Source organism: Blennius ocellaris, assembly GCF_963422515.1.
Source record: "Blennius ocellaris genome assembly, chromosome: 3".
Taxonomy (NCBI): domain Eukaryota; kingdom Metazoa; phylum Chordata; class Actinopteri; order Blenniiformes; family Blenniidae; genus Blennius; species Blennius ocellaris.
In genome coordinates, this window is record NC_137652.1 from 25,430,779 (window position 1) to 25,443,170 (window position 12,392).

The window sequence follows — 12,392 nt, forward strand, 5'->3', positions numbered from 1 at the left end:
TTCCAGCAGTCTGCATATGTCAACAAAAAAAAACCCAAAACTGGCAGGTTAGTAGCTCAACTGACATTAACACTAAGGTCATTACACAAAACCCTGCTAACTCTAGAACATATAGAATCTACACAAATAAAATACCCTAAATTATAACATTTACACAGATAATACTTGTAGGTTCAAAATCTAGAAATACTGGATTCGTTAAAAGTCTGTATATGCACATTTCCAAGGTGGTAAGTGTAGTAAGCTACATAAGGTGTAAACTATAGAAACCTGAAGTGAGACTACAGAGAATTCGTTTGAGTTTCATGTGAAACTGAAATGTCTTTTTTTCCTTCTATTTGGTCTATAAACTTTTAACACTGCAGTTGAAGCGATTTCAAAAATATGAATGGTTAAAAAAAGAAATGGAGACGGAAAAACGGTGATTAACACAGAAGTGGAACAAGTGGCGTCTGGACACCAGCTATAATCGCCGTGGTGGATCACACGTGGCCCAGATGACCCTCCGGTCCCGAGACTTGAGTCAGGGCCGTGAGCAACGATCATGCCCCTGCCGCGTGTCCCGGGGCCGGTCCTCCCCGGAGCCTCTCCTCCAGGAAGGCTGATAAAAGACGACGAGGAGGAGCGCTGCCAGGACGAAGAGTGTCCCGTCGGGTCATCCTGTGCGCCACGCCACCTATCAGCTGTGAGTGTTTTATCTGGGACGTTGCTATCTGCTGCTCGCTGCAAGTTTCCACTGCCGTCAGCTCCATTTCCTTATTGATCTGTTTTGTGTGCTTCTGTTCTGAGGAAGCTTGTGAGATCTGTGCGTAAAGAGACGTAACCTGGGTGCAGTGACCTCTGAGAGGCACACAGAGGTGACCTGTGATGCTTCACGGTCTGCTTTCATTAGTGTCTATGAACTCCAGCTGGGGCGTGTGAGCGTCAGAGCTGCAGCCAATCACAAGCCACCTCCAGGCATAAAACAAAAAGTTGAGCTTGCTGGTTGTGTTGGGAGAGAAAGAGAGGGGAAGCTGATGCTCACATGGTAAGCTGTTGTGGGTTTTTCCAGGCTTGTTTGTTGTTTCATGTTCCTTTTTTTTTTTTGCAGCTCTTGCAGGTGCTGACTTTCATTTTTGGGTTTAGTTTGAAGACGCTTTCTGTTTGTGTTTGTTCTTTTTGAAGATGGCGTTTTCTGTTTTATCCGTCTTGTTTGCCGCCATCACTGTGGTCAACTGCTTCCCTACTGCCTTCCAAGACCTGGAATTTGGCAGAAGTAAGTATTGACTTTGATTTTTCCCTTCAGCGCCATATCTTTAATAGGCTGGGTTTTTTTTTTTTTTTTTAAGTTTCTCTCCTTGTTCCAGCTAACAGGACCTCCATCAGGTTCCTGGCTGTGGGCGACTGGGGTGGAGTACCTTACCCTCCGTACATCACCGCCGTACAGAAGGCTACGGCCCGAGAGATGAGTAAAATAGCAGCGCAGATGGGAGCTGACTTTGTTCTGGCCCTTGGCGATAACTTCTACTACAAAGGTGTGGACAGTGTGGATTCTCCTCGCTTCAAGGTCTGTTGAGCAAATCTGTTGTGAAATGGCAACTTTGGCTGTTTTGAGCAAACTTGGGGAAGTGGCGTCAACCCGTGTTTTCTTTTTGAATTCTCAAGACGACTTTTGAGTCGGTGTACACGTCGAAGTCTCTCAAGGTCCCGTGGTATGTCCTCGCTGGTAATCACGACCACGCAGGAAACGTGAAGGCTCAGATCGAGTACAGCCATAAGTCTGACAGATGGTAAGAGAAGCCAGTGTGGGGGTGACGCCTGACGTTGTGGCTGTTATGTTGACGTACTTGTCCCTTCGTAGGCGATTCCCCTCTTACTACTACGAGCTGAACTTCCGCATTCCAAGCACCGGGAAGACCCTGACCATCATCATGCTGGACACCGTCATGCTGTGCGGAAACTCCAACGACTACGTGGACGAGAAGCCCAGGGGGCCGCTGCGTGCCGTGGACGCCAACCGCCAGCTGGTCTGGCTGGAGGACAGACTGGCCCGGTCCAAGGCAGACTTCCTGCTGGTGGCGGGTCACTATCCCGTGTGGTCCGTGTCCGAGCACGGGCCCACCGAGTGCCTACTGCAGCGGCTTCACCCTCTGCTCAATAAGTACAAGGCCACGGCTTACCTCTGCGGCCACGACCACAACCTGCAGGTTCGTTCGGGGGAGGGAAGTTCATGCCTCGCGTCGCTCCGACTCTCAACCTGAGCCGTTTTGTCTTGTGCTCCCGCAGTACATCGAGGAGTCCGGGGTGGGCTACGTGGTGAGCGGCGCTGGGAACTTCCTGGATCCGGACATCCGGCACTGGAACCACGTGCCTCAGGGCACGGTCAAGTTCTTCACGGGCCAGGCGTCGACGCTGGGGGGCTTCGTCCACGCAGAGGTCACAAAGAACCAGATGATTCTGACTTTCTTCCAGGCCAAAGGCACTTCTCTCTACCGCACTGTTCTCTCCCAACGGGAACTCAAGTAACGGGCTGAACAAGGTGCACGCAGTGTCTGCAGTATAGTCCTGAATCCAATGATTACTGCTAAGCCTTTTTTTTTTTTTTTTTTAAAGTTGGCATTAAAATTTGATTAATATTGAATGTTTTAAGAAAAAAAATCTGCTTTTACATGTAAATTTATTGTATGAATAAATGTTTATAAGAAATTTGGCTTTGGGATGTTTTTACTTGAGTTTAATTTCCACGTTGGACAATCTTCATGTTAATGACTTTAATTTAATCAGCGCAAGTCACCGCAAACACTGGATTTACTGCATTTCCATAAGTGTCTTCACCTGCATTAAGTATTGAATGTAGAATATTTTTGGTGGCTTATAGAGGTTAATTTTGTTTACTGTGTACATCAGATGACTTTTCTTACATGAACGGGTGTTTGTGGTTTGAAGTCTAACATGTATTCACTTTCAGATGGTAAACATTAAGAACAGTTTGCATATGACCTGTATTCTTGAGTTAAAGATGGAGATGTGCTCCCACAGGCCTTTTGATGGATAAATGTTGAGTACTGCAGCTGAAGGCCAGCACAGGTCAAGACTGCCACACTGGCTTTTTTTTTTTTTTTTTTTTGGTCCGTAGCAGTGAGCTGGTTTGCCAGGCCAGCAGAGGATTAGGCAGGATGACGACGGCTTGGCAGCGACTGCGATCAGGATACTCAGCCAACCAATGACGATTAACCTGGGAGGGAAGGCTGGTTTCTATTTTAATGCTCCTTCACTGGACCACTTTAATTCACGAGTTCACTTTTATTTTGAACGAAGCATTTAATTTCACTGATGTGCATATAAAAGAAATGGTCAATTCCTAACATTGAGGAGTCAAATCATCAGGCACATATGATTGAAATGGTTTCCATCATTTTCCTCTTAACTACAGTCAAGTTAAATAAGGTGACTGACTCTTGGCGAGTGCCACCGTAATCCAATTGGGACGAGCTGCAGTCTGCTGATGTCATGCATCATCACCAGGACGAAGCTGGCCGCAGGTAACCTGAGCCGTCACCTGAGCACAGAGGACGGGTGAGGATCACGTACCCTCAACATGTGTAGATCCACTGCAGGCCAGGGGAAAACCTTATATCGAGGGGCCTCACTAGAGTCTCTGTGAATTTACAGTAAGTGGGGAAAAAAAGGATTAAATCTTGTGAATGAGTTGATGTGAATCAAAGCTCCCATGCAGTTTCACTTGATGGCTTAAGAGCCTGTTTGTGCTCACTTTTGTTTTCCAAATCAAAGTATTGATTATGGCAGGGAGATCCTTTAACTATGAATGTTGTAAATGAAAACCATAATATTTTTCTTATTCAGCAAAAAAAAAACAAAAGTCTCAGTTTAGCCTGAAGGTTTAAATACCCACCTATAGAGTATGGAGTCAAATTGAACAAAACCAAGTGATGAATTACAAAATCTACATTAGTCCACACACATTTGATGCTCTCAGTAGAGTGTAAGTTTCTGCAAAATGAAAGTATGCAAGTTCCTGCACCTTGACCAGCTACTAAACCACAAGCAGATGTTTCTATGAGGGCTAAAAACCAAAACTGGGTATTATTTTCAACCAGGTGCACACTGCATCTAATGTGAAAGTTACATTTTAATTTGAATCAACTTTCTTCTGCAACATGTCCTGTTTCTCAGCTAACTCAATGATTTATTTGATTCTTCGGGACTATGTTAGTTTTGCAGCTTTGATGGAATCGTTCGGCTGGCGCATCCTTCATTTGTCTGCAGGTTTGATCTTTTCACCACCTGCCCTCAAATGTTCCAAACTGGTTGGCAGTAATCCTGCACTCACATGTTCTGCTTCAAAACGCAGGCAGCAGATAATCCCAAAATACCTCTCGATACTGGCCATACCAAAAACCCGAAATTATCATTACAATAATAGATATTGTTTTTACCTGTGTGTTTATCTGACAATTTCAGCTTTGCATTTTTTTTTTTATTTTTTTTTTTTAATTCAACTAAAAGAGATTATTTTACCTGTAATCAGCTCACATTGTGAAAACTGTACTGTTATCCATCCCTTTCAATTCTGCTTTATTAAATTCAGGGTCCCCAAGCTTTTCTTCTTAGCCTTGAACAAATGCTGGAGTCTTCTGGGGCAGTCCATGGCTATATAATAAAATCATATAAATATTTGAAATCATGTGCATTCATTGATGCTGGGATAAGGCGAGGCAGCTCAGTTGTCGAGAGCCTTCTCCTGTATGACTTCCTCACCTTCCTGTCATCGTTATTGGCTCCACGTTAAGCTCTAAAACCTCCGCTTGCAGAAATCCTGTGTGACCAGTACATCTCCCACAGTGTCAGTGCAGAGGTTACAGCTCTGACTTCTTCTGCCTCAGGAAAGAAGATTAGAACATCTTCCTGTTCTGGACCTCAAAGGAAAAAACACTCAAAAAGACGTGCAAATGAATTGTGAGGAATTTTGGAGTATTTAATGAACTGTGGGATAAACTACTGGGACGTCTCAAGATCTTTAATTAATTTAGACTGTGTGCTTTGAACGGTGTTTTTTTTTTCTTTCTCAAAACGCAAAAGGAGTTACTCTCTGAATTCAATAGGACTCCAATGTCACTCAATTTTGCATGTTTTTCATTTACGAGGTGAACTTATGTTGTGGCTCCCACTTCCATCATCTCCAAACCTCGATTTGCATCCAAGTTTGCGAGTCTTTGCTCGACATTCCCCCGGCGAGTTTCCCACAGTTCTCACCTATCAGATGACGTTAATCAAACTCATCTGCCTGCCTTCCTCTCCTTTTCTCTCCATCATCACACAACACATCTCCAACTGAAATCCACCTTGGGCCCTCCTGTAATCGGTCCCAATTCTAGGCTTTTCACTCAAAACTCCCCTTGGGAACTGCTCGAATGTTTCTTTCGACCCGATGAAAATTGTACATTTCATAAGTTCACCTTCTCAGATGATCTGATTCTGCAGTTCAAAACTAATAAAAGGTTGTTGTATTAAAAGCTAAGCTCCTCATCTAATCTCCACTCCCTAATCTCTGCCCCCCCAATGAATACTGGCACTCCGGCTTTCACAGATTAAGCAGTGTGAAGTGGATGACCCCCCCCCCTAATTTTTTTTATTTTTTTTTTATTTCAAAACAGTAAGAAAAAATGCTAATACTTTGTTTACAGTATAGGTGGAATAATCTCTTTGTGTGTGTGTGTGTGTGTGTGTGTGTGTGTGTGTGTGTGTGTGTGTGTGTGTGTGTGCGTTGCTTGTAATATCCCAGGATTTCTGCATATGAGCCAATATCCCGCCGGACCTGAAATCTGTCATTTAGTTGTATAACGCGTTATGTATTACACTTTCTTATTGCCAACAAACAAAAATAGAGCGCTTTGCTTCCCACACGCACATTATAACATTTGAACAATTTATCACATAATCAGAGGAAAGATCAGCTCAGATTGAATCACATGTCTTTAATGATGCCAAAGCTGATTTTGCCAAATAAGGTCAATTTTGTTTTGTTTTTTAATGCTGAATTAACTGAATTAACCTCACTCAGTCTAAACATAGGAATGCACCTGATTGTTCTATTTTTGATGTTTCTCTTTGTTCAATGGGTCTTTAAACAGACGTTGCCATTGCTCGAGAGGTCACCTTAATGCAGTCACCTCAACTAATTGAATTAACTTCACCCTATTAGTTAGCAAGTTAGTCTGATCCTCCTATGGTCCAGAAATATATTTAGTATCAGAGTCAGTCTGTGTTTGCAAACATTGTCTTCGTGGACACGTGGTCACCATCCTTTGGCACAAAAAAGTCCACGTTTCAGTCACACACCGAAGAATCACGCAGGCAAAAACTTCAAGAGGTTAATTGAAGTGAATTTATTTTCATCTGAAATCAGCCAACTGTTCATGGCAAAAGAAGAGCTTATCATAGATGTGGATAATGATAGGTTGGGTGAAGTCATCCCCTCGTCATACCTGGAAAGAGGGGTCTTCAAGGTGCTGACTTGGCACAAATCCACAGGGGGGAAAAAAACAAAAAACAAGTGAAGGCCGTCCTCCTGACAAAATGTGCACTTTTTTCCTGTTGGGGTTGAACACACACACATCAGCTCCTCCATCAGAGGGGAACTTATTAACGTTTGTGTGTGTCTGATTGGATGTGAATAATTTAAATAAAAAAAAAAAAAAAAAAACATCTAAATGCATAGTTCACGATTCCGTGCAGGTGTGAGTTCCATCACACCCGATGAAGTGAAAAGTCCTCCAGAGATGCACCCTGGGACTCCTCAGGCGTCGCTCTCCTTTGGGAGGGGCTGATTGTAGGAGGGGCTGTTGACGCTGTGGGAGTTGGGGAAGAAGGAGGGCATGTAGGGGATGACGGCCATCATGGGGCTGCCTATCGGGCTCTCCTGGCGATCCACCATGGGGATGATGATGTCGTCCTGGTCCCACACGTGGAAAGCGTTGGGGTGCGAGTGGCTCAGGCCCGGCGGCATGTGCAGGGGACTGACTCCCTCCAGGTCTCCTTCCTTCTTCATGTCCTCCTCAACCGGACCCAGCAGGCAGTCTGCAGGCGGATCGATGAGGGAGGCAAGAAAACACGTCTTTAACATCAGCGCAAATCCTGAACTCATCTCTTTTGCCACTTTATTGTCTCCATTAAGCAGCTCAACAACGTGAACAACTTTTCTATGAGAAAATCATCTCGTGATCTCAAAGCGGGTGGTTTAAATCCCCCCATCTGCCCCTGCCCACGTGTCTGAAACTATCTGACCTACAGTTTCCTCTCAAGCTCTTTGCATGGCCACCATCGGTGTGTGAGAGCGTGACATGCTTTGAGACCTATATGTTCATAAAAAAAACCTATATTTGTTTGGTTGTGATGGTAATCTGGGGACTGAATGACAACCGTCCAATGGTAACTTCAGCCATAACTTAACTCTAATCCCATGGAAGTGATATGACGCTCAAGAGAGTTTTATATTTTGGTCCTCTCAGCACCAGAGAGACTTTTTCCTCTCTGAGCAAAACTCCACAGCCTTTCTGAGGTTGAACGAGTGGTTTATGAATGACAGACACAGCCGAGCACACTTATACACCTATAATTGTTACCAAAAATAATCACTGAATAAGAACTCGAATGCTCCTTGTACCATCCTATAGCTTATATGTGTCTTGATTTGCCTATTTTTATGTTTTTGCTAAGTACAAACCTGAAAATCTCCAATCTACAATATTTAGCACAGTGTTCATGGAGTCCCTGGCAGGCTCCGGTACCTGTTACGTCCAGCATGAGATCTTTGATGAGGTGACCCACGATGGCATAAGCCACAGCAACCACCACCAGGGCCGCCATCAGGAGGTAGAGGACGGACTTGGGGAGCTGGATGATGTCCCTGGCTGGAGGCTTGTACTCTTTATACAGAGGCTCCACATTGTGCACCAAGTACTGGAAGGACTCTCCCCCTTCGTCTGTGAAGTTAAAGTTGTCCATATTCCCACAGTCTCTTCATCCACTGAGGAGAGGCTTCTCCAGAGCAAAGAATATTCCAGTTTAAGTTGTTCCCCGATTCCCCCGAGAAGCTGAAAACACTGTCAAGGTCTCTATCAAAGCTGTGTAACATGTGGATTTCACTGAACCACATCTGGATCCCTGCAGTTCCGGCAAGTTTCCACAGAGTGAGAATTTAAACTAGCGCCGTCGTCGTCGTCATCATCATCAACACCTTGTCATCGGGTCGTCCTCCACCAAAACAACTCCGCAGGAACATCAGAACATCTCTGACGGCCTCCACTCTGCCGTGTGCCCTGTGCTGAAATAATCCCGACTGTGGGCTGCGAGAAAGGAACGGAGGGATTACCCTTCAAATTACATCAGCAATCAATCAGTCCCTTGTCCCGGCCCACAGAGAGCCACGGAGCACTTAATCCACAGCAATCTTCTCAGTGCTCTTCCCACTATAAAGCTCCCACACAATATGTCCACACCCACATAATGCATGCACACACACAGTGTCAGACAGAAGTTTGCAAACACGTACTTTTATAGTGTTTTATTCACAGCATGAAAAAAAAACAAAAAACACAGGAGACACCAAACAAATTCAGTTGTCCTGCCAGAACAAAAGTCCATTCATTCACCTTTTTTATTCTCTTCATCCAGATTAGCTGCAGCAGATTTGCTGGAGCTTAACCCACCCAGGAGATAGGTCAGAAGTTCACCATCCCAGGACCACCATAGACACACACAGTGTCACTCCTTCACGTGTGTGTGTGTGTGTGTGTGTGTGTGTGTGTGTGTGTGTGTGTGTGTGTGTGTGTGTGTGTGTGTGTGTGTGTGTGTGTGTGTGTGTGTGTGTGTGTGTGTGTGTGTGTCTATATATATACATAACTTTTTTTTAAACACTGCGACGACTCCACGTGCACCATCATGGCCGTAAGTAGTTCTTCTGCACATGCTCAGTAGATGGACAATAACATGTGAATAAGCCACAAGTGTGTGGCTTCATAAAAAAAAAACAACATCCACCACTAGTGGTCCAGCATTCTCACTGCATCGTTTTCAGTATTTCTGACGTAGTTTTCAAAACGTTGCCATGTAAATGCAAAATAGTTTGGGAAACAAAAATGTTGAATTTCTGTGGACATCGATCCGATCCTCTCAATAACTGAAGTGTAATTTCATTCAAAATATTTCTTGATGTATTCATTGGTCTGTATGTGCTCTCTGCACCAGCATGAGCTCTGCCCTCCTGTTTTAATGCAGAAATCAAAATCTCAAAATCCTGCACTTCAGTGTCAGTAATGTTCACAAGTGTCTCTTGTCAACCTCCTGACCTGGAAAAAAAAAGAGCTTCAGGCAGCAGACAATAAGTTCGTTAGAGTTAACAGCCTCGGAATTGACCAGTTAACGTCACTCAGGATTATCCTCCCCTTCAAGGTCCAGCCTCACAGAGTTCAGTCAGTGCAACAGGAAATATCTCAGCATCAACTGTCTGAGGAGGCGCCTGCAGAGACAAAGAGCCAGGAAGTACAAGAGAGGGAAGCTTGGGACAGGCGATGAAAGGAGAAACATCTGAGATTTCATTAGAGGTTTTTGCTCCCTGCCGCGACTCTCTGAAGTATCACTGACACAACCACTGATTATTGTTACCGCATGACGTTTATATAATTCATTAATGATCCAACGCTGATACCAACACCACACGATACTAATATGATACCAATGCAATACAAATGTGAAATAAACCTGATGTGATAGTAAAACTGATACAACACATTTAGGGGATTATTAATGTTTTTCGGATTTTTCCAGAAGTTAGGGGTAGTGTAATTTATGCATTATGAAAAACCTTATAGTGTTTATGTAGTGATCCTCCAAAGTTATGTCAGTAAAACTTCTGAGAGTCTGATGTAGTGGGGAAAAAAACCCATCACAATGACTTAGCATGGAATCAGTAAAATCCTCTTAAATGACAAACAGGATTTGGCTCATATTTTATATAACTGATGCCAATAATCCCAACAATTTGTGTGCAAAAATCATCACCGCCAAGAACGCTTACTTGTATCGCACCACGCAGACAAATGCCAATTCACAGTGCTTTACAAAGAAATAAAAGAAATACATTTAAACAAGGTAATTATTTTTTTTAACAGATTAAGCAATTAAGATTTTAAATAATAATAATAATAATAATAATAATAATAATAATAATAATAATAATAATAGTAATAATAATGATGATGATGATGATGATGATGATGATGATGATGATGATGATGATGATGATGTTATTATTATTATTGTTATATAATTAATAGTCGCAGTAATAACAGAAGCTGTGGCCTATTGGTTTTCACACTACACCCATTTTTACTCTTCTCTAAGGATAACCAGGTGAGAACAGACACACATATATAACATCCCTGCATTATTTTTATCGCATTTTTTAAAAAGTAACTTTAAAACGTTTTCTACTTGTTTATTAGAGAAATATGAGCCGTTAGCTTTAGCTGTTAGCAGCTTACTTGCTAACACCGCGTTCATGACGCGTTTACTATCATTTTTAAACTTTTTTTTAACATATTACTATTTTTGCTTATTTGAAACATGCCTAATACTGCATATATCTGTGTTATATTGTAGTAATCTACAACAGAAGTACATTTTAGAACGTTAACTGTTGTTAGCTCAAGCGAAGCTAATTGTAGCTCATCAACTGTAGACGTTTGTACTTATCAAAGTACATAAACTATTAAAATGGTCTATTGACACGCCGTTATCTATATCTAAATAATTTATTGTCGTTTAAGTAACACTTGATAATCCCGTTGTTTTCCACTATAGAAACAGCAGGTTATGACTTGATAGTACTTTGCTGCTATTGAGATAATTAAATATTGATTAAATCTTTATTTTTTTCCACTTGCGCATATGTCATGATTAATTCAGTTATATAATGAGTGGACATCACAAACCAAAGCGTTTGTTTGCAGCTGATGTATACAATTCTACACACAAACATTCATTTTGAAATAACAAAAAGTAAACAGTTGCATTGGATTTTGTCTTGGTCTTTTTTTCTTTTTAATCCAATCTTCTTGTATTCCTCCAGAGAAACATGGACTTTTTCTTGGAGGCTCTACCATCCACCTCAGCTCCTAATGAAGGATATGGAGAACTACCTATGGTAACAAACAACACATAACAACTACAATAGTCACTTTAGAATGATGAGAAGTTATTTGTTATTAGAAATAATATATCAAACTAAAGTCATCCTAAAGTCATAAACTAAAAAAAAATTGCGCTGATTTTTACAACATAAAGAAGCTATTTAGTAAAGATATGTTGGAATCTTCACCTATGTTGAGAAAAACCAAACAAAACCAATATTTTGTTTTTGTACCCCCCCCCCCCAAAAACAACCTATCAACAGCAAAGACAATAAATTACTCAATTCATGACAATAATGGACAAAAAGATCTATTACAACATTTGCAGAAATAAAGATGGAATCATTTTAGCATAGAAAACGTTCAAATCTATATATTCATCATCAAAATACCAATAGTAATGGATTAATTTACCTTCACTTTCAACATTGAAATCTTAAGCTGTTCTATAAATACCTGTAAAAATATTTAAAATGCTCTTGCCACCTCACGCTCTTGGGTGTGGGTGAGTCACATTGTGTCATATTATATCATCTGTTATCTCAGAAACAAATATCCAACATATGGCTTACTGGACATACTTTTAAAAGATGAAATGCTGCCATGACGTTTGTTCTGTTAGGTCAAATCTGGTGTTTTTCACAAGTTAGCGCTTTCAAATATTTTGCGTATGTTAGAAATTCCAGTAATCCTACAAAAGCAGCACATTTCTCAACGTCTATCCCAAATATTTGACCATCTGTTGTGATTATGTTATATGTTGTATTATATCAGTGGCTTGACAAAGAGTCGATCAGCACAGCTCATAAATCTTTGCAGCTTGAAGATCAGGCAATTTTAGCTTGATTGGATTTAAATGTTTGACAAATGAATGGGAGACACTGGAGCTTGACCTTCTCAAACTAACCGTTATTACAACTTTGGTCCTCCAGGTTATTATCATGTGTTAAAAAAAAAAAAAATCAGATTTGAGATCATTGTTTGTAGATCTTTGTGGCTTTCATGCCGTTTCTTTCATTATTTTGATCTCTGCAGATGGGAGAGGTGAACCCTGGGCCACCCGCTGTCACATCCGACATCGAAGATCAGCAACGCAGGTGCAGAAGAACCTCCGTCCTCCTCATGCCATTTAAACATCAGTTCAGTTCTTTTTAACATTTGCCGCCTTGTTGTGAAGCTCAAACATAGATGACATCTGCAAAA

General features: G+C 41.8%; 1 protein-coding gene across 1 annotated transcript; it reads left to right on the plus strand.

Moving 5' to 3' along the window:
• Window positions 1-742: 742 nt before the first annotated feature.
• On the plus strand, window positions 743-2,591 carry acp5a (acid phosphatase 5a, tartrate resistant). The gene is made up of 6 exons (XM_080520971.1): window positions 743-1,027; window positions 1,165-1,255; window positions 1,347-1,546; window positions 1,645-1,769; window positions 1,841-2,186; window positions 2,266-2,591. Exons 1-6 carry the CDS (start codon window positions 1,025-1,027, stop codon window positions 2,503-2,505), a joined length of 1,005 nt encoding a protein of 334 aa, XP_080377097.1. The 5' UTR covers window positions 743-1,024; the 3' UTR covers window positions 2,506-2,591.
• The last annotated feature ends 9,801 nt before the right edge of the window (window positions 2,592-12,392 follow it).

What these genes read in the sequence shown, in the direction of transcription:
- acp5a (XM_080520971.1), top strand. An exon ending in TGGATTCTCCTCGCTTCAAG is followed by an intron (nt 1,547 to 1,644) that starts GTCTGTTGAGCA and finishes TGAATTCTCAAG; the next exon opens with ACGACTTTTGAGTCGGTGTA. An exon ending in GCCACGACCACAACCTGCAG is followed by an intron (nt 2,187 to 2,265) that starts GTTCGTTCGGGG and finishes GTGCTCCCGCAG; the next exon opens with TACATCGAGGAGTCCGGGGT.